This window comes from Xiphias gladius, chromosome 11, assembly GCF_016859285.1.
Source record: "Xiphias gladius isolate SHS-SW01 ecotype Sanya breed wild chromosome 11, ASM1685928v1, whole genome shotgun sequence".
NCBI classification, from domain to species: Eukaryota; Metazoa; Chordata; class Actinopteri; order Istiophoriformes; family Xiphiidae; genus Xiphias; species Xiphias gladius.
The window spans coordinates 5728058-5751376 of record NC_053410.1 but is presented as its reverse complement, the minus strand read 5'-3'; the positions used below and the strand labels follow the sequence as shown (position 1 = coordinate 5751376).

Below are 23319 nucleotides of genomic sequence, written 5' to 3'. Positions count from 1 at the left end.
TTAACAATGCTTATTTATAGCCAGCAGTTGGCTTGTAAAATGTTGATCTAGGTGTCATGCCAATGAAACTGTTGCTCGACAGTGCATTCCCCTCAGCTCCATGGAACGTTTTAGCATTTTCTAACTCATTATTTTGGTTTAATGACCAGCAACTTTACTGTGTGGTTAATTCAAATCAACCTTGTTTCCAGCTACAAAAGACAGCTGTTTCCACGGGAAAGACCCCGCATAAACCCACTGTATGGGGGGCAGACAGCCAAAGTTTTTGACCATTTTGTGAACATAATCAAGAATTTGGCAGCTAAAGAGCAAGATACCTCTCTCAGATGTTAGTAGAGACCAACCCAAAACTAAAAGGAGAGTGAATATTGGACTTTAATTTATTAGGCAGCCAGAAATCTGACTCTTAAATGAAGGATAATAGTGCTCCATGTCTGCTGGATGCGTAAATAAGCAACAGCTTGCTGCACTGCCCTTAGTGGCCAAGCAAATAAATTAATGCTGCTTACAGTTGAAATCATAAAATAGTATTTTAAATGATGATCCATAAAGGATAACAACTAAGACAATCTACAGGAATAGTTTGGGCAAAACAAAGAAGGCTATTGTAAAAAACAAAACATTTGTGTATAGATTTATTTATACTGTATAATTCACCGTGACACTGTAAAATTTTAATCTCAAGATTATGGAAAAGTTTTAGATATACATCTTCTAATTAAATTGCAAATTTAATGTAGGAACGTTTCAAAAGGTGGGTCCAGAGGAGTAAATTTTCCGTCACAAAATGTAGAAACGATGCCGCCTGTCAGAAGAAGGTATCGGGAATAGACATATATACGAGTGAGGAAAGATTAAAAGAACACAGTGGCCTTGAGGTTAATCTTTTGTTGAATTCTTTTGATTACACTTTATTCTGTTATCTATATATATCTATCTATATCTATATCGATACATCTATCTATATCTATATCTATATCTATATATCTATCTCTATATATATATATAATGATTTACATGTGTTGTTCATCGCACTTTAATGTCTGTGGAGTCATTTTATTTACGCTGGAGTGCTTTGACATGTTAATGAAGTTCTGATAGCTGTCTTTGGACCGATTTGTTATCAAGATAAATTTTGTGCAACAACTGTATTTCATGATTGAAGAGGTTCTGTCCCTGGTCAGTGGACAAACTGGAAACAGCCCCACCTTTGTCTTTTTAGTATTTACTTATCTTATTTCACTGCATTCTAACATTTACGCATATTGTTTGTAAGCTAGTAACCTAAAAAGCACAGAGGTCAGTCACCTACAGATCATTTTGAATAGACAATAACCAAAGCATCACTAATACAAAACCTGGTTAAGTGCATGATAAATAGTCATCTTTATTTCTCTTTGCATCTCTGTTGATTTTGGAGGAGGAATAGGGTATTCTGCCATTTCAGCTTGGCTATGTATCAATATAGTACTCATCATGATATGTAAGGGTGTCGTATAGTTTTATTTGGTAGCTATAGAGTACCACTGTGGTAAGGCATACGATTTTGTTTACCCAGTGTGCATTTCACTTCTATGACACAAATTTTAAACTTGTTCTAAACTTGTTCCAATCTGCTGGCTGAGAGTAATGAGCAGTGACTGCCATGTTTGCTTCTCTTTTTTTTCTTCTTTTTTTTTTTAAATTATTATTATTTCTTGTGTGTAAACATTTTATGAAAGCAAAAATAGTTATCCCCAGAATGTCAACATATACCTATACTGATATGTTGGTACCATCAAAAACCTCGTAGTGTTTGAATTTGTCAAAAATGCTCCGTCCTACCTCTGTTCTGCCAGCTTAAATTGGGGCTGAGTCCATGTTTTTAAGAGCCCAAACAAAGGTACATATCTGGGATTGGATCTGCTGATTTAGGGCAAAGGTTGCTCTGTCAGAATATTGTTTGTCTTTGAGATATTCATAGGCTTTTCAGTGTTGTCTGTATCAGATGCAGCCATGAACATGTATAGCAATCAAAATCACCTTAAATCCCCTTAACTTGTCACATAACTTATGACATTCATGACTTTATATAAGCGCTCATTTGAAAGTCTGTTGTTGCTGTAACTGTTATTTGACAAGTTAGACTCCATTGTTTACTTTCTTCTCTGGCAGTCTCCACAGTCAGGTTGACATGAAGGGATTAGGGATACTTTGTCTTCGTAAAAAGGAAATCAGAATGAAACCAGGAGCAGCAGCCATGTGATAATATCTGGTGCTGGTTTGCCACACCGGCCTGATCCTGTGTGTGTGTGTGTGTGTGTTTGTGTTTGTGTTTGTGTGTGTGTGTTTGTGTGTGTTTGTGTTTGTGTGTGTGCGTGTGTGTGCTGTGAAAACAATTGGTGTTGTGGGTGTTTTGTCCCACCCACAGGGCAAAACCTGGAACCCCAGAGAAGCGAGGAGAGGGGGAAAGTTCCCACATGCACAAATCCCGAGCTATGTACATGCACACGTACACATGCATACACTTATGCACATGGAGTGTGAACATGCTTAAAGCTCAGCAGTGCCTGGATTTTAGAAAATACACATACATGTGCACACATAAAGGGTGCATTCTGAAAATCTTGATAAGTGCATGGCAACGTGAACAGCAGCACATCTCTCTGTCTGCACAGTGTCTGTCTCCTCTGCTGAACCCTCTTTCTGTCCTTTGTCCACTCCATCTCATCCTCCCCTTTTGTTCCCTTGTCATTTCACCTCCTTCATCTCCACCCTTTCTGTCCTCTCTCACTTTATCTCCTCCTATTCTGCTCCTCCACTCGTCCCCGCAGAGTGCACCTGAGTGACCCTGTTACATTGGCAGCTGGGAGGCAGATAGGCAGCATGCACACCGGCCTCAATATCGCCCTCTTATCTCCCTCGCTAGACCAAATAGCCTTCACAGTGTACCAGCAAACACTGAGATATAGCAGGTTGCATCCACACGAGTGCGTACATAAAATCAAAAACAACATAAAAACACAGTGGTTAATTACATCATCGTCACTACTATCTCCCATCATATTCACCCTCTGTATTCCCATGCCATCACCCTGCCTACTTTGTGGCATATCTGTGTCTTAGCAGTGTTGTGTTCCTGTCTTAGATTAGTTGATGAAGCTTTAGATCAGATGGAGCAGATGATTTTTCCTCCATTTTTTTATTCATTTTTATTTTTTTAATTTATATATATTTTTTTCTATCTGCACTGTAATGCAGACAGTAGCAGTGTTGTTTAAAATAAACATACATGGCCCTGTCCTCTCAGTTGCTTTTATTTGCAATAAGCATAATAATACACTAGGTGTCAGTGTATGCCTATAGTTAACCATAGTCATTCTTGGATGTCACTTTACATAGTACTCAGAAACTGGTGTGGATGTATTTGTGGTGAAGACTCTCCAAAAACACTCGTTGCTGCAGCAGTAATCTTGTTTTCAAGAACTGGGCTTATGACTTAAAAGTTGTCAGTTCGAATTGTCACTCTGAAATCAGAAGTGCGCTTATACACTTTTTGCAAGGCTGAAATCACTATTCTACACTGTTTTTTTAAAACCTGAAGCACATTTTCCTCTGATTTAGGATTTTGGACATTTACAGTCTCTGTAAATTTGCTTGCTCATGTCCTAAAAAAATATTTAGAAATCTTATGCAAGGCTCTAATGGGAACATGAGCAACAACATTATCTCTCTTTGAAGTTTTCATGCAGCCACCAAAGTGAACCAATGTGTGGTGCAACAATGCAAGCAAGCAAAACTATATTTATATAGTACTTTTAAAACAGGATTTACAAAGAGCTTAACCCAAAGAACAAAAGGGACAGAGGAGAAAGTACAGAGGAGAAAATACATGAAAATACATGAAACATGAAGAAATACACGTAACAATGGAGCCTGTTTGTGCTATTGAAAATTGAATGAAAAGAAATCATTCATTTTGTCTCCCCTTTGAAGGTATTTCTATGATGATTAACATAAAGGAAAACCAGTTGGAGAAATAGTCAACCGTCAAAAAATTAGTTAATCTATCTTTAAGCTCATTATAATTTTATAAATGCAGCTTTTGCTATCTATGAACCAAATTCTTACCCAGATAGTTGAATGATGTGGGTTAGTTCGTTAATCATGATTTTTTAATTCCTGCACGTCTAAAGTTCCATCTAATCACTCAGCATACTGTATATGACATACCTTTTAATAATTCCCTTTATGCATTGAAGATATTTTAGTCTCATTTCTGTTTTACGCTAAGCAGGTCAAATGTTCCAAATAACCCTTTCCTGAGCTGAGATATCATGAATTGGTTGCTTCCAGAAATAGCCTGCAGATTCATTTGAGCTGTTGTCATTGTGTGGCTTTGGCACTTTTAGGACAGGGCCTGGAGGCGTATGAATGTTTCCAATCTGCCTCAATGTACCTACTACCTCTCTGAGTTTCTCTCGCACTGAATGTCTGTGATCGAAACCGGAGAAGGACTCTGTTTCTGGCCAAGTGTTTGCTTGCTCCGGGGGGGAAAAAAAAAGAAAAACCAAGCCCTGAATCAGAAGGAACACAGACCCTTGCAAATACACCAAGTAACTTCTTGGCACTGATGCAGAACTATTCAATTAATATACACACACCAAGTCATCCTTGGAGGTATGTTTCCTCCTCTGAGCATGCCTCAACCACACTTTCCCTTTCTCCATCTCTCTCCCTGAGGTGTTTGCGTAAGGAAATGTTCCGTGAAATGGGTTTGATGGGATCAAACTCCATATTAAGACAAATACATATTTCATAGCTGTTGATGGAGTGATTGATGGTGTTGTGTCTTCATTTCCTTTGTGCGTCAATGCCAAACAAGATCTAAATTAGAAACAGTAATATGAAGGATCGTGGCTTGGCTTGTTTCAGTGAGGAGAGGAGTTGTTCTGTTATCGTGTTGTGACCTTTAATGTTTCTTGTTGTGAGGTAACTGAGTGTCTTCAGGTGCAAATAAGAGTTTTTTTGTGTGTGTGAGACTTTATTTGTGTGCTACCACAGCACCTGGGATCACAAGGGGGCACCAAACTGCCACATGTTGACATTCTGCATCTGTCCTTACTGAAGGCTCACTCTCCATTTCCTCTGCTGTTGACAGCAACCAACACACTTTTTTCAAAAACTCACTGAAGGATGACCAAAAAATGCGGCAGCAACAGTGTCCCGGATCCACAGCCAGTTGATGTGGTAGCAAACTCACATCTGAGATGGTGGAAGGTGGATGACGTTTTTTTTTTTTTTTTTTTTTTATCAATGCAACTGTTGTTTTTAAGCACCGCAAGGCTGGCTGACAAACTCCCACCCCACCTAGCCCATTTGCACCACCTTTCATTAACCTCTAAACCCAAATCCATCCAACTGGACCAGTGATGGCAACTCGCTGCAATTGCTGGCGGTCACACCCCTCTGCACAGCCATAATGGGCCGTGGCACAATTGGGGGCCACGTAACCAACAACATTCCCCATCCTTCCAAGAGGCCGGTTGCCTGCAGGTTACCAGCAACACCGCTAGTCCCTGTTTGTCTGCACTCACTAAAAGGAAAGAATGTTTTCCCCCACAACATGGCTGTGTGGGGATTAAGGCCCATTCTGAGTGGCCCCGGGTCGTGCAGCAGATGTTAGCTAGGATAGTGCTCGTTGCCGTGCCGACAGTGAGCCGGCGGGATCGGCCCGCCCAGTCGACGTTAAGCCTATGTACATGCATGAGAGAGAAGGGGGGAGGTGAAGGGCCTGTCACACATTAAAGAGAATGGCGGTGGGAAATTTGTCACAGTGGTCACACACTAATTCATCTACACTGTCTCTGTTCGTCATCCCACACATAGAAAGCTGAAGAGCTTCACATGGCTAACTTCATGCTGGTTTGTGTTTGAAATATTCGCAAGCTTGTGGGTCAGATCAAGAGTGTGACATCAGGGCAGAACGTCCAGATCCCTCAGTATCTACTCAGTGGGTGGACGATATTCCTAAAATATATTTATTAGTTTGTGATTACCACTTTTCAATAACTGATTCAGACATGTAAACAAGATTAGGTACATACGCACTGTAATTGCATCTCTTCGTGTGGTCGGATCACCCTCATTGCAGTCTGTAACGTGTGAATTTTACAACAGCAACGCATGAAAGCTTTTAAACCAACAGTTGCACATCATCTGTCAAACTCACATCCCCTGTGTGAGCATTGGCTTTTACCCTCCCAGATGGTGTTTTAATGTGATGTGTTGTTTTAACTGCTAAGCTCTCAAGTGCTTGTCACACAGATTTCTCTAATGAAGATGACTAAATGTATAGAGAGCATTACAAGTGAAAGGAAAACCATGGGAAATTGTCAATATGGCACAAATCTATGGGGACAGTTCTGTTATATTTTAAAGTATTGATTTTATTTTTGTATCCTTTTGGAATATGTTGCTATCCAGAGTGACATGGGCAGCATTAAACAAAACAGTAGTAAGAAGCCTGATTGTCAGAGTCACAGCAGCTGGATGGTAGATGTAGCAAAATATTCCTTTCAGCCCTTAAGACCAATGATATTTGTGTGACATTTTGTTAATATAGGTTTACAGTAATGAGTGAAAAAGTCTAAACACAAGAAAGGGGGGGGAGTGCTTTGGACAGAATCTTGAATAGATCAGTTTTGAATTGTAGTTTCTGGATGGTGTTTTGCATTTTTTTTCTTACTATCGACTGTCAACTGTAACCGTTTACCTAAATAAGTCAGCTCTGAATAGTAGGCATTTGAGAAGGCTGTATGGTTGTTTGATGTGAAAGATGAGCCTGTTCTCTTTATGTCAGCGAGTCTAACAGCAGGGTGAATGTGTTTAACATGGGGCCCAGTTCAGGCACCTGTGGTACTGGTAAGCGTCAGGCTGAATGGAAAGAGGATACAGGGTCTGACAAGACATGACTTGACCCAGCAGTACAGGTAGAGCCCTGCTATTGTCCTGAATAAACACCAGAAATCAGTGACATAGAATTTCCTCTTTGTGTGTGAGTGTGTGAGTGTGTGAGTATGTGTGTGAGGGAGAGAGGGAGAGACAGAACAAGTCTTATGTATGTGGATCTGACAAAATGAAGTGAACAAGAAACTTCTTAGGGGCAAATGGAGCACAGCACTGACATAAGCAGTGTTACAGTGTGAGTATGTGTAAGTCAGTGGACAATTTTGTGTGCGTGTGTGTTTGTGTGTGTGAGTCATGGGGCACAGGCCATGCCGTTCAGTTCCACAATGACTGTACTCTCTAAGGATGAGTGTTGGGCAGGGCAGGGCTATTTTCACGCATGGCTGGATGTTTGGGCTTTCTGACAGACGGAGAGTAGCCAGATGTGTGTTTTTGTGTGCCTGGGTGTATGTGCATATATGTGCACACTATTGTCTTATTTCATGCTTCCATTCTGCTTATTTCAGACCTCAGCTGCAGCATAACTTACCCTTCACTGCAGACGAAAAATTACCAGACACCATAGTGACAGGAAGAATTTTTACCAAATGCTCAATAATTTGGCAAAGGTGGCATTGAAGTGACTGCTTTATCCCGAGTGAATGAGTGTAAGTGGCTGGTACTAAAATAATAAGTTAGTTGATTGACAAAAAACAAATGACAGTTCTGATAAGTGATTTGTTATCATTTATCAAGTAAAACACTAAACATTTGCCGAAAACAGCTTCGCAAATTTGATTGTTTGCTTGCTTACATTCATTTAACATCATTATCAGTCAGCCTTTTGGATTTTTGAGTTTTTTGACTGTGAAACAAAGCAATTTTAATTGTAAGTTTGAAAGCCACAGACTAAAAATCTAACTACAGTGATGAAGTGTAGGAGGACGACTGCCAGGTAAAGGGGAAGAAGAGCAACAAATAGACGATGGAAAGGATTTTATTTCGACTTTTAGACTGCAGCAGGGGGAGAAGGGAGATATGACACCAGCGTCCATCTCTGAGGTCACAGCAAAGAGAACAAACATCTTAGTCCGAGTGCCATCGACGCCTGACCAGTCTTTGCCATCATGTCAACCTGTCAGAGAGAAAGAGAGAGGGAGGCAGAGGGAGGCAGTGCCCACTGAGAGGTGTCCAAGGTGTCATGGCCTCGTCTGGGAGGTGACAGACAGGGTGTGTTGTGAGTATGTGACGGGGAAATAAGACCGTTGAGAAGTCTAGGGGACATTCATCGTGACCTTTCGTTTTGCCAGGGTCCATCTCTCTCTCTGCATCTGAGAACAACTTTAAAGGACCTCATCCTCCTGAGCCCTTGACAGGTGTGTTTGTAGTTGTCTTATTGTGTACCTGAAAGTGTACACGCAGTTGTGTACACCAGTTGGGGAAAGCTTTAGCTGAGCTGTATGTATCTAGGTGCTTTTGTACACAGTCAGAAATATAGCTACAGGATATTTTTGTCCTGAAATGTGTATTTGAAAGATGCAGAGACTTAATGTGCCGCACCGCATTCATTTTGATCCACCATAAAGGTGTAGTTTCTGTTTCTGATATACAAATATGTACCAGTTCATCTTCAACTAATCGCACAATCATGAAGCAACATGATGCAGATTTTAGAGGTCACACCTTTCAGTTAGAGCTTGTCGATTGAGCTGCCCAGGTGAAAAAGCAGTCATACACTACTGGCTTCCTAAGGCTCAATGTCCAGGTACAGTGCTTCCAGATTAGATGGGCCTACACTAAACACATATTGTTAGTCTTCACAGGTGGGAAGCCAGTGAGGGATGATGTTGTGAGATGAGGCTGGCAATAGTCTGTCAGTCCACCGATCTTACAAAAAGACCAAATCCAGCAATGATTTGATGCTAGTAATAAGTATTGTCTGTGTAGCTTTTTCCCTTGTGCCATAGACCTCCACTGTTGTCCAAAGAACTATTAAAAACAAGTCAGTGAGCCACAACATTGTAATAGGTGACATTTTCCTTTATTATGATGAGCTTGGGCACTGCAGTTTATTTTGATTCAAACCTACATACACCGTTAATAGCAGATAAAATTTGCAGCTGAAAATGGCCCCCAACAAATATTTCCACCTGTTTGAGTAACACCTCCTAAAAACTTTACTGCCCACCTGTTTTAGGAAATTTGAAAGTACAAATATTTGGCATACAAAATTGACTTGCAAGAAATGGTACTGTAGTATGCTTTTATAGGGTACTTCCAAAGCTTTTGGTACTCTAATAGGTACAGTTCTGCTTTACCCTTTTCTGGTATTGTGTGTATGTCATTGCAGTCTTTATGTCAGACCTTTAGTCCTTAGAGAAAAAAAATAAGTTAGAATATATGAATAAAAAGATAAGATGGTCTAAAAGAGTATAAAAATACCTAGAATGGAATTTAAGTGAGCTGTGTATGTGCATGTTTGTATACATTATGAATATGCTGTCTAATAAGCATATATATATATATATATATATATATATATATATATATATGGACGTGTTGTTTTATGTTGGTTTGAGCTGTATATATTTATTTTTGTTTTATGCATGTATCTGCACACAAATGGACATATTTCATCATTTGTCTTTGTGTGTTAGTCCTTGCATGTGTTTAGCGTTTATACGTGTATTTGTGGTCAAGAGGTGAGGGACGAACAACAGGGAACTAAACAGCTTTAAAAGAAGAAAATCCAACAACATAAACAAAACCACGGTCAGTGTGACACGAGTCACCTTCGCTGTGACAGGGGACAGACACCGGAGAGGCACAGAGGCCGGTGAGAATCTCTTTGAAGTCAGCCAGCAGTTGTGCTGCTGGTTTGGAAGTATTGCCTTTCCTGCCCTTGGGCGTTGCTATAGGGCAGATACACTCGGCTTTTAGTGAAACACTTGCCAGGATTAGGCCTGTTAGCTAAGCGGGAGTGCAATACAACCATTGCTGGTTTAATAGAATCCTGGCAGAATGTGGAATTTTAGTTTTCATGTAATGGATTGGATTGTTATAACATTTTGTAGGCATAATCAAGCCAGATACCTGCATCTCTTTTTTGCTATTTGTCTTTTCCAACAAATCTTCCGCCTAATCAAGGCCTGATTGCGCATTCTTCACCAAACATCTCTCTTTCTCTGCCTTTTCTGCCCGTCTGTCTCAGTCATTACTGGTGCTGTGTTTGTGTTTCTGCTCCAGGCGTTGGGTAAATACCTCTGCTGAAGTAGGTTTTTCCCCCACTTCCCTCCATTACCTCCTCTAATGACGTTTACACATCTGCTTAGAAGAGCCTCCACTCATCTCTCTGTCTCCCTGTGTCAGTCTTTCTCTCCTTCCCTTTGTTGCGCACACACACACATAGACACACAATCACACAGACACACTGACGCTGCAAGATTATGTTTACGAATTACATTATCAATCATTTGGCTACTGAATTAATATCCTAATTTCAGTGAACTAGTACAATTCAGAGGCACATAATGTTCACACTCCCTCTGTAATGGATCAACAAACAACAAAATTTATTCAAAAATTCAGAGTTCTGAGCAAAAAACAAAGATATTCGCACACATATAAAAGAAGATAAATGTTTATGAGGAGTGGAAGGTTCATGAAGAGTACAAAAAGGACTTCAGAAAAAAATTAAATGTCTTCCATTTGTAAGAACTACTTTATTGTGACCACTTCTGCAAAAGTCATTGTATTAATTTTTGTTTTTACTTTTCAAGAGGATAAATGTGTCCGTAGCTGGGAAAAAAAACCTTTACAGACAGAACTGCAGAGTTGAAATTATTAGTTGATGAATGTATTAGTTGATTGACAGAAATCTGCAATTTAATTTATTTTAGACATTTTTTCCGGTAAATATTCCAAAAATTGTCTATTTCAGCTTCTCAAATTGTGAAACTTTGATGCTTTTCTTTTTCATAAATGATGGTAAACTGAATATCTTTGGGTTTTGGACTGATGGTTGGATATAACTTGGAATTTGAAGGCGCCACCTTGGCGTTATAATGTCTTTCTTCTCAATTCTCTGACATTTCATGAACAAAATAAACTAATTGAGAAAATAACAGGCAGGTTAATCAATAATAAAAAAAAGTTGTAGCTCTACACTTTGGTTTGTCATTGAAAAGTCTCACTACCAGTGTAGTCTGATCACTTGTATGTGTCGTATCCCTTGTGAGTGTTTTTTAGTTTTGCGTTTCTTGTGACATGTTTCACTATGGAGCAAAAAAGTCTTTGCTTTTTTTCTCTGGACACCAGAACTTTTCAACTCCAAACCTCCACATGTCCCCAAAACCTGAAATGCTACTTGAAGTGATCTACTGGTTTCTTTTTCACACACACTGACACACACACAGACACACACATTTGCATGCAACAGTACAAACACACACACATATTCTGAGAAGCACACAGGAACGCATACTCACATCAATCGACAATGAGACTTGACCAGTGGTCATGTCACTCCGGCTTCACTTTCCTGCTGATTGACATGTCCTGTAAAATACACACACACATATGCACATGCATGCAAAATGACTGTACCTGTCACCTCTCTTGAATAGTATTACCTTTACCTAACTTTGTTCCACCTGTCTATCACCAGCTATTCTTCCTCCGCCGACGGCTGAATAGGCTCCTGTGGGACTGTGTGTGTGTGTGTGTGTGTGTGTGTGTGTGTGTGTGTGTGTGTGTGTGAGAAACATTTCGGCCTGCTGCCTGGCGCCACTTTGCCCACCCTTCACTCTCCTCCTCCAAACCCTTCTCTCTTGTAACCCTTCTCTCTGGACAGCTGAGAAGATACACTGTACTTGCCTGTGGTTATGTGTGTGTGTGTGTGTGTGTGTGTGTGTGTGTGTGTGTGTGTGTGTGTGTGTGTGTGTGTGTGTGTGTGTGTGTGTGTGTGTTTGTATGCAAGCGCATGGGTAAGTGTATACGCACACTTCCACCGGCCCTCGCTTTCACTCTTAAGAACCTAGTCTTCAGTTTGTACCTTCTTTTTCTCTCCTCAGTGGGACAAGTTCTGTAACGCCTTAGGTCCTCAACAAAACCACTGAAATAGAGTGACTTAGAGACTGACAAACGCTGAGGGAGAGAGGATGGAGACTAACAGAACTTGAGAAGAACATTGTCAAGTTCTGTTATCTCCATCTGCTGAGGGCCCATTAGTGACCTAGAGTCTACAATGTTTATGACACACAACACTAAACCACAGAGCAGTGTGGGTCAAGTGTTGTGGATATAGAGTTGTGCAGTGGGAGGACCTATTTTGGGGACCCCCCTGGTTTTGGAAGATGTTACTTGCCTCAGAGTTGCACCGGTTGTACGGCTTGGCTCGGCATGAAACAAAATATAAAAAACATCAACTAAAAAATATCTGGTTCTTTGATTTAAAAAGACAAAAGTACAAGCTTGTGTACACAAAAATTTCCAGGGAGAGGTTAACTACTACAGTCATGGTGCATTTCAGCAAGAAATATCCAATCACTGAGCTTATAATTCTGTAACGTGAGCCTCTAACGGTGGGTGGAAGCTCAAGATTGCGCTGTTGATCAAACAGATTTTTGCAGTCTGCAGCTCCAGTCGATTCACTTTTCATTTTTGGGTCAATTGTGGTAGAATTCAGCAACTGTTGTGGTGCATTTTGTGGACAACTGCGACGACGAAGCGTTTTGAATTCCCTACCATTCTGATTCTACCTCTGACCGGTGTCTTCTCCATGGCAACGGCGACTGAGGCTCATGGGTACTTTAGTTTTAAGGCAACAAGCTTAATAGGCATGTTAAAGAATGGGGACGTTATCTTCCTGCGTACCTATGTTCCCTGTCCTTAATGTAATTATTGGTACAGTCAATGGTGTAAAAGTAAAAAACAGTGTAACTCACAGTAGGTGGTCATAGATAATCGCTAGTATCAAAAATCTAATGTATTTTCTACAAATGTTGCACTCTAGTTGCACTGTTTGTTTGTTTTTTTTCTTCATACTTGTAAAGTTCATTAACGTATCGTTAAAAGGAGAACTTTAAGATAACAAGATTCCTCACTAATTTACTGAGTTTTATGGGAACTCTCACCCGCATCCTTTCCAATTCCTTAGCTAACACCAGGTGTGACGAGGGAGGGGGGAGGCAAAGATACTGCGTGAAGTTAAATGGATGGTTACATGTTGATGAAACTGGTCAAACTTCTAATGGAGGCAATTAAGGTACTTTAAAACACTTAGCGCCCAATAGCCAAAATTTTCGGCTATTGGGCTAAATCGTTCTTGGAGTCATAACCCAGTCAAGTCTGAAAACATAGACATGATACATATTTATGGATTCAGTGTGACTCATGCCCTTTGTCAATCATTGTGAGTAAGCATCCATAAATCTTAGAAAGTTTAGAAGCTCCTTGTAATCATCATGTTTTTAAGTTTTCCTCAGTATCAAAGTAATCCACTGATGTCTGTACATCCATGGGTACACTGCAAGCAGGAAGTGAGACTAGCTAAATCAGCATACTTTTAATGCTGCCAATTAGCTAAAATGTAAACAAATACAAACTTGAAAAAACAAGCAGCCCTTGCTGCAGTTCACTGAATACTTGGTAATATTATGTGTCCTATTTACATCCTTAAAGCATCATAGGAAATGTAGTCTCAAAATGTAGAGCATGATTATCCTCAAAATAGAAGCAGGAGAAAATATAATAATAGAACTAACAAAATCCATAACTATTTACTTTGTTTTGTGTTGCACTATCAATTTTTTACATTCTTAAGGCCCCTTGCATGAATGAAGCACTTAATAAGTTTGCATTGTATTAGAACTGGCCAATATTATTATGTGACAGGATCTTTTCCTGAGAGTTGGCACAAGTGTCTTCACCACACAGACACACACCTTATCTGTTCTCTCAGCACTCACAGGCCTCCCATGATGTTTTTCTCTGTTACATTAGACGCATTTCAGTGCTTGGATTCTTTGTTTTATCCGGTTTTTCACTTCTCATTATCTCACTCACTTCCGTCAGAGCCATATCTTGTGTTTTCAGATTTTGTCCACCTTTCTTTGCTCTGATATGACACTGGAAGCTAGAGGACTTCTCCCTAAAGTATATACTGAAGATAAGAGCTTGTGTGAGTCTGTGTGCGTGGTTTCATATGTATGTAAATGTGCACGTGTACATTTCCTCAGGTATCACAAGGTTAAAAGATAGGAGAGTATGCATCGGACCGTATATGCCTTTCCAGGCATACGTATGTGCTTGTGTGCCATATGAGTTCACATATCAGACATTTGAGAGATAGGAGTGTATGTGGCGTAGGACTGACTTGAGTGCCCGAGTGTGTTTACTGAATACATGAGTATATGTGTTCATGTAGTCTGTGACTGAGGCTTGGCAGGAACTCCGAGGCGCCTCAGATTGGAAAGTCTGCACTCATACACTCACAATTACACACTGTTACCCTACCTATCTATCTCTGTGGATGTACTTTCTGGTTGCTCTTTATATGTTCCTGATGTTTGCCAGGTTTCTCTCCGACAGCCAAAACAAGACCAGGCAGTAGCCGAGAGAGTGTCTGCGAGAGATAAAGGTTGTGGAAAAAAGTCAGAAAATTTGAAATACTGTCCTTTGCGAGTAAAAAGTGCAAGAGAGTGGGAAAATCAGACACTGAAATACTGTCCTCTGAGAGAGACGAGACAAAGAATGAGGAGTGTAAAAATTTCCAGAGAGGGAGAGTGAAAGCTTGCACAGGGTCAGAAAGCTTAATGCATTTCTAATAGCGGGTACCTTTTAGAAAAACACGGGAGACAAGAAAGAAGGAAAAAAGATAAAAAGGGACTGGAGAGGTAGGCAGGGGGATGATAAGTGAAGGTACAAGAGGGGAAATAAAGAGAAAAGGGTAAAGGGAAGTAAAAACTGACGAAACTTACGAAGAGCCAGGTAGGTGAGAAGGGTGAGTGTGTGTGTGTGTGTGTCGGTGTGTGTGTGAGAGAGAGAGAGAGTGAGAAAGAGCAGGGGGCGGGGGAATGAGGCAAGGCTGTGATGGCCTTGTGTCAGTCACCCTATGGCAGCTCTTTAACCCTGTAATTTACCACATCACTCTTCTCGCAGTGATGGGACCACTGCACTGGCTGACAACACTGCCTCTGGCATGCGTGCGTTTGTGTGTGCGTGTGTGCTTGTGTGTGTGTGTGTGTGTGTGTGTGTGTGTGTGTGTGTGTGTGTGTGTGTGTGTGTGTGAGAGAGAGCGAGAGAGAGGGTGCATACCAGTGAGAAAGGATTCTTGAAATGTCAAACAAAATGTCTTTGAGCTTGCCTTCCTTTCAGGCATGTCCTCTCTTCTTTGCAGTGGAGCTCCAGATCTGGACCAGGGCCCTCACAGACCCTTGGGTGATCACCAAATTTGAACACAATTGTTTATGAGCTCAATTGGGTTTCAGCGTAAACGACACTCCTGTAAGTACCACAAAGTAGTCTCAGTTAAAGAGCAACCTGTTGAAGAAATCAGTTTTCTTAATTGCAGTCACCAGACACTGCTCAATGGTACCTGTTATGGAGCCTTTGAGATGCTGCTCTGTAGGTCTTTACCTATCACATACAGAAATTTAAAAATCAGTCTTATAGGTTTTATAACATTTATCCCGCCATCATTTACCTACACAAAGTGTACAGAATATAAGGAGCACTCCTCAATATTGTGCGATCCAGAATAACATCCCCATGAAAACCGTATGTATGTATGTATGTATGTATGTATGTATACAACAGGTTACTGGGAGTCCCGTCGTAGATGCCTATGGCACAGTCTTTAAATTTATATTTTAGTGCTGGATTTCCCCCATTTATTGCAACCCCACAACACAAGATGGATGTATCGTATCACACTATAAGATTCTTTCGTTGACTGTGTGATACAGAACAACCGTGGGAGGGCCACATACGTTGCCTTCACTCTCAACAATCTATACCGGCATCAGGAGCTTGTAGGAGAAAACAGAAGCAGCTATTGACAGTTTTTCAGTCCTCCCCATGGTCTTTCATAGCCACCGTCCTAGCCACCACGTAGCCACCCCTATGTGTAGTTAGATTTTTTTAAGAGGCCAGTATCAGCTGTGGAGTAGCTACGGTGGATTGTCAAACAAACTGTCCAACCTGCTATCCCAAAAGCTATTTGTGTCAAAATTCGATTAAGAAAAAAGTCGATACGCCCCCTATATTTGAACCAACTCTGTGCGGTTTCAATAAGGTATTAAGAGAGTAACAAAATATTTCAGCTCATTCCATCCATAAGCTTTTCTTAGCATAGCCAGAGCAATTGATGGGCCAGTGTTTGTCCCTCCAGCGACACCATAAATTTTCCTCTCACCTTGGCCAAGGAGAGGTTTCAGTGGGCAAAATCAATGAGAGATTTCAGATGTCGTAAATCCACCAACTCTATTAGTATCTCTACTGTTCTTCGTTCTCACCCTCATCATGTCGTTATATCTCTTAAGAAAAGCTGGTTGGTTTCGTCATCATTTTTAGGACCCGGTGAAATCAAAGGCACCAAATAAACAAATTCAACCAAATAAACTCTTTTTGAGAGGTCAGCATGTATAGCTCTATTCTAAAGGTACATTAAAAATACTAAAAATACAATACATCAGCATCAATCGTAGTCGTAATGATGCAGTTTTCCAAAGAGATTTTTACCTTGTGTTTGTTTTTTTGTCATAATTGTCATTAGGGAAATACTGCTTTTACTTTAACCTGGAAAATCAAAAATGTGTGTATTTTAACATGAATCTAGACACTTAGTAAAACATTGTGAACATTTAAAATAACAAATTTAGAGAAAGTCGCAGCCTTGGTGGAGTAACGCACATACTGTTATTATACTATATATATGGTAGAAAGGTCAGGACATATCATTCCTCCACCAGGGACAGGATGTGGAGGAATGGCATTTTGGAAAGGCCAACATGTGATGTTTGTGCTGAATACCCACCTGGATACCCACTGTAGCCGCACCTCTTCTGTCCATACATACACTCAGAGCATGTCTACGACTGTAGCTCAATGTTAGATTCTGTGTGCCTAAATAAATGTCTTGATGTTTGAATTCTAGAGCAAGAAAGAGTGATAGATGTGATAGGACTGCAATCCAGATATCTCAGAAAGGCCTCCGTTGTTTCCCTCTTTCTCTTTTACTCTTGAGAGAACCAGTCTCAAATAAATACTTACTTAAACTTCTGTCTCTGACTTTCTCTTTCTGTCTCTGGTACGTACACACAAACACACACACACACCCCACACATATCCAAGCGCTCTCATACAAAGGCACTTTCTGTTCTGCACTTGTTCCTCTTTGCACACATATACAGTACATACACACACATACTCTGACACTCAGTAACCACCCAGAGGGGACAATGAAAGATGAGCAGAGAAAGATGCAGAGAGCAGACAAGGTTGTAGTTCCTGTGGACTGTCTTTGAAAGAGGAGTCCTATGTTTTCCCTCCCCTCCTTTGATGTTAACGCTGCCTCTTTACTAGTTTAAAGATGGGGTATAATAACCTAGACCCCCACCCCACCCCTCACCCAAGCCCTCTGTACACTGGCTGTACACCCCCACAAAGCTCTGCAGGGGGACAGGTAACCCACAGCAACCCCAGCCAGAAATCAGAATGAGTGTGGCAGCTGTCCAGGACTTGTACAGCATTGTGTGTGTGTGTGTGTGTGTGTGTGTGTGTGTGTGTGTGTGTGTGTGTGTGTGTGTGTGTTTGTGTATTGTACACTACTGTGCAATTTTTTTTTTAGGCATTTTTTAGGATGCTTTCAAAAATAATGACAGGAGTAGTTTTTATTTATCAGTTAACTTCATACAAAGTGAAGTAAACAGAAAAAATCAAAATCAAACCAGTATTTGATGTGACCCCTCTTTTGCCTTTAAAGCAGCACCAGTTCTCCTCGGTACACCTGCACACAGTTTTTAAAGGTGCTTGGCAGATAGGTTGTTCCAGCATCTTGGAGAGCTTGCCACAGTTCTGCTGTGGGTTTAGGCCGTCTCAGTGTCTTCTGTCTCCTCATGTGATCCCAGACTGACTCCATGATGTCGGGATCAGGGCTCTGTGGGGTCCAGACCATCTGTTGCAGGAATCTTTGTTCTTCTTTTTGCTGAATTTAGTTCCTTATGACTGTGGCTGTATGTTGTCATGCCACAGAATTAATTCTGGACCGATCGGATGCCTCCCTGATGGTACTGCATGATGGATAAGAATCTAAGCATCTAACGTGCCTAAAACTTTTGCAGAGTCCTGTGTATGTCTGTGTATGCAACTGTGTGAGCGAAGTATCTAATTTTTGAGATGATACTCATGCTTACTTCTGGTATTGCAAGTTTGATGGAATAGGATATGATTGAGGATTAGCTGAATATGAGTTTGTGTGTATGTGTGTGTAAAGGCAAGACATGGCAGATTTGTTCATGAATCACCTTTTAATTAAAAGTTACCTCAATGTGCTTTGCATTAAAACAAATACAGGTGTAAGTAAAAGTAGAACAGTTATTGTACATACATATATAAAGGAACAGAACTACTATAATGCAAAAATCGCAACGAAAAGCCACTGATGAACCCTACATCACCCCACAGACGCAAACCACAAACGCGGACACACACTGACACACACTGACACATACTGTACGGACAGTAAATTAAACTTTCCCAGTTTGTACTAGAGAACAGGATCATAGTAACTAAAAGTCGCGTCTTCGGATCTGGATCTTGTTCAAGGTACAGTTTAAAAACCCATCACATCATGCATAGAAGACTGACAGCCGGGGTGAATGGACTCACCTTCAGTTACTGTTTATCTAAGCACACAATGAGAATACTTCTCCCTGAACAAAACCTCGCTCTGTCCTCTGTTAATCTCTCTCTATTCCCCACTATCTCTCCTTATTGCCTGCCCAGATACATCTGTGGCCACAGAGCTCACGGTCACACACACATCATTCTTGTCCAACACACACTCACCCATTTGCTCTCCCATTTTCTGTATCTCTGTCGGCCCCCTTGTTTCCTCTATTCTGCCATAAATTCCCTGAGACCCCGACAGCTCTGCAGAACAAGGTCTCAAGAACTTTTAGGTTAGCCAGACTGGCAATAACTAAATGAAAGCTTGCTGAAATGAGGTTTTCCCTCCAAAAGGGCTGACTTCCTCTTAAAAAAAAAAAAAAAAAAAAAAAAAAAGCTGGTTAGGAGAGGATGAAAGAATCCTCTTATGTCAGTAAACTCGTTACGCCGATGCTGCCATGCCATGCTAGCCCCAGCGTTTCCATGGAATCCAGTGTTATCTGTGTGTATTTTTGTTGGGACTTTTAGTTTTGGGGGTTGAGTGGCAAAATGAGATTTTTTTTTTTTTTTTTTTTTTCCCCCCCACACCAGGAGGAGCAAGAGGGGAAAAGATAAGAGAGAGTCCTCCTCTCAGCGTTAACGAGAGGAAATAAGAGAGAGGGAGTGAATGGAGAGACGGAGAGCATTAGCTGCACAGATAGAGGAATGAATGGCCAACACAGCAATACTGCTACAGCTCTGCTACACTATACAGAGATGCTGCACTGGACAGCGTGAAGCATATACTCCTGTCATACAGTTGCTGATCTGAGTCCATCCCATGTAGGATGAAATTTTACACTGGGTCTTTTATAATGGACTATCCAAAGGTTTTATCTCTCCATAATATCAAAATGAATTTGCATTCTTTGTTCAACATGATATACATTATACTTCAGGCAATGAACAACATGGGTTAAAGGGGGGTTTGGTTTTTGAGAAATATTTTTCTTTCCTGCTTGCCCTGACAAATTCATAGAAACCTTCTTCATGTATGCAGAATCTAACTCAGTTGCTGTAAGCATATAAGACCAAATATATGGGATGGTGTAGGGACATAAAAAAAGATGGTCCTAGTCAATCTAGGTACCACTGATAACAATTCCCCAAAACTTTTAAAACTTTTTAAAAACATTGAACTTCAGAGAAATCACATTGACCAGCCTTTTTTGCAGGTTTGACATACAAGTACACATTTTCATTTGGAGTAGTAGTAATAATAGTACCATAAATATTAGTAACATCATTAGGAATAGTACCACCAGCAATGGTAGTTGCGGCTGTTGTTCAACAGTAGCAGTGTTTTAAAAGGACATGTCATTTTGGCACATCCTTTAATGTATTTTGGGACAACCTACACTAATTTTCAGTAATAATATATATGAAAAACAACATTTCGGTAAAATGTATTATTATTACACACGACACACATACGTATGTGTTGCAATGAGTACTACACAGTTTGCACTTGAAGTGGTTAGCAGTTGTAGGTGTTATTATGGCAAAAGCTGTAGCACAGGTTAATAGTTGCTGCACTAAGAGTACAAGTAGTGGTAGTAGTGGCAAAGTAACAGTATTTTATTGATCCCATAGTAAGAAAGTCGTTTATCACCGAAAAGTCATACGTTCAATACACAGTTTGACAAAGCACAGACAGAACAAAATACATCAACAATATATAATAACCAGCCATCAATACTACAGGAGAAAACCCACAAAAAGGACCAGAAATCCCTGAAAAATAGAATAAGTAATATTTTTCAGAAATGCAGAATTCATATTGCCAAAAATATGTCTGCTGGATCAAAAGTTCCTCCAGATAACAGGGAATTTGTCTGCCAGTAACACAACTCTAAATTTATTATGAACAAGATTTGTTAGAGGTACAGGTGCAAGATTTGTTTCTTTGCTGGCTAATACTTTAAACTAAGGTTAGTAGAACAGTTTTGCAGCCACCAATCCACTAAATTAAACTAACAGTATTTCTGCTTTAATGCCAGAAATGCACACACAAAGATACAAATATGTATTTACTTAGCTACATAGACTACCTCTGTGTTTTTCTCAGTGAGAGCTGGTCCAACTCCAAGGTAACACTCAGTTAAATCCAAAAAACAAATTAAATACGAGGTAATATCGAGTTTTATATCCCTTTGTTTCATACTGGCAAACTGCCAATGACTCCGAAATTAATGAGAGAAGACAAGACAATATTCACTATAAAAGAAAAAGGTTCTTTGCCTTTATGTGTCAAGACAAGACAAGATTTTGTAGCAGTAGTTTAGCCCTTGTAGACTGTAGCACAGTAAAACCAGTTTTTCCTGGAAAAAAGGTGCTAATTCAAAACAAGACAAAGGTTGACATCAAATACATTCTGCAACTTATGTAACTGACTAATTTATATGAAACTCAACTCACTCAGGGTTTTTGTAAGTTAATTTAAAGGCTAAATTACCCAGTCCAACAAAGTAGTAAAGCAAAACGAAGGTCAAAGGTCCCCTACAAGGGGTAGACGGACAACACTGTAGGAAGAATACGGTGACACCAGAATGAGGGGTACAGGGAAACAGGAGGTGCGTAGGCAAAGCGGGATGTTAAATCTGACTTTTTTCTGTTTAACACTAAACAGTTGTGAGTGTTTTTTAGATCAATAAAAAGAAAAAGAAAAAACAGTCAAATTAAATGTATGGTTAAATGGGCTCTGGGTTCCCTTATGGGGCTCCTTGGTGAGTGTGGGCCCTGGGTTGGCTGCCTCCTCTGCCCTCACATAAAGTCCACTGTTGCCCTCCAGCAACCAAAGTTAACTGACTGGAGAATAAAGTCTCTAATAAAGAAGGAGGGGGGGGCAGCCAGCGCATGTCATAGACCTGCTCTGTGTTCATTAGCTGATGTGAGGAATGCTGCCTGCTTTGTCTGAGCTGTCAGCTCCAAAGTGTGTGTCCGTCACTGCTGGCCTGTGTTGTGTGAATGACGTATCACCGCCCGCGACCTTGTCTCAGTGTCAGTCGAGTTCATGTGTGTGCCTGTCTGCCGTTTTTGTTACGTGGTTTTTAATTTGTTTTTTGGTCAAAATGTGCATTCACACCTGTAGAGTTCCCACTGACTAGTAATACAGGTATAACAGGTAAAAGAAGTGGTGCTACAAAAGACTATTATGTTGCAGCACAATTGTCATACTTTTTTTTAAAGAACACCGTATACTACTACTACAAATACCATTTCTTCTACTGCTAGTCTCCTGCTACTAGTTATGCTACTAATACAACTACAAAGACTACAATGATGGTTGCTGCTGTCACAGTCACTAGGGAGAATGTTTAATTTCATAGGTAAAATTGATGTGTATTCAGAGAAAAAAAACAAACAAATAAAAAATAAATCTAAATTTACCCAGTTTCAGTTCAGTCGGGCACCTTTGTTAGATCACTTTCCTGTCATCTCTCTCTACTGTCTGTAATAAAGGCTTTAAATGCCCGAAAACACTGCCTTGCTGTGCTTTGTCATCTGTGCTTTACTCTGAACATGTGGAAAATTACATTTTTTTTTTGGCCAGTTTCTGTGCTTGGTCAGGTAGTAACTGGCGGTCACACCCGGTCGTCGCACAAGTTTCCGTGTATGTGAGCATGTGTGCCTACATGCGAGCTTTGTTTGACCCTTAGGCCTATTTATGTCAATCTATTATGTCGTCTCGTCAAGATATGCATCTGTGGTTGTGTTTGGTCTGCCCTGTCTCTTTCTCCGTCTTTCATTTGTTCTTTCTCTCACTTGCCCCTCTCTGCAGACTCGGGTTACGCTCCTCCGTCAGATGGCGGTCTGCCTGGCTGAGCTGCACTTGTGGTCCACCAAGAGCTCACTCCAAGTCAGAGGTAGCACTTATCACCATGTTCAATCTCCCTCACTCTCAGTAATTTCTCCTCCTTTCTCCCTTCTCTTTTTCCTCTCGCTCCGTCTTGCTCTGGCTTTCTGTCATCACTCACTTTGTTTTCACACCTTCTCCCCGCCTTGGTACATCTACTTTAACAATTTGACTCTCAGTCAACACCAATTCTCACCTTGTCTGTTTTCACTTTCCCTTTGCTCACTTCAAATCCTCATGCTTTCTGTGTTGTTTATTGCATTATACATGGCATTCTTTGTTTTTACCACATTGACTTGTATTTGTACATCGCTTAAAATATAATTGGTTAACATGACCACAAGGAACTCAAGAAAACAGTGACTCGTCAGGACGTTTTGTGTGACTAATGTTAACAAAGGGATTCCACCATTCCACATTTGTTGACAAGGAGAAAATTAAACTTTTGATCAACTTTGTAACATTGTTACATGCCAAGCCTAATACTGAAATGCTTTTCCAACCACAAGTTCAAAAGTTTGAGAGTGATGTCTGACGATGATTTATACAAGGTGCATAAATAGTTGAAATTGAACAACGTCAGATCCAGTTCTCTGCACAAGCTAAAA

The 23319-nt window shown here is 40.4% G+C and overlaps 1 protein-coding gene across 7 annotated transcripts in view; it reads left to right on the top strand.

Annotated features, from left to right (window-relative positions):
- The window catches only part of LOC120796012 (WD repeat containing planar cell polarity effector), a 97020-nt gene that overhangs the window by 3719 nt on the left and 69982 nt on the right, over window positions 1-23319 (top strand). For 5 of the 7 annotated variants that reach the window (XM_040138297.1, XM_040138292.1, XM_040138291.1 and 2 more), the window contains exon 2: window positions 22637-22721. In XM_040138297.1, the coding sequence (XP_039994231.1) occupies window positions 22637-22721 (85 nt within the window). Of the gene's footprint in view, window positions 1-15325; window positions 15433-22636; window positions 22722-23319 lie in introns of all 7 variants that reach the window. The other 2 variants (XM_040138293.1, XM_040138296.1) reach the window with 1 other exon arrangement.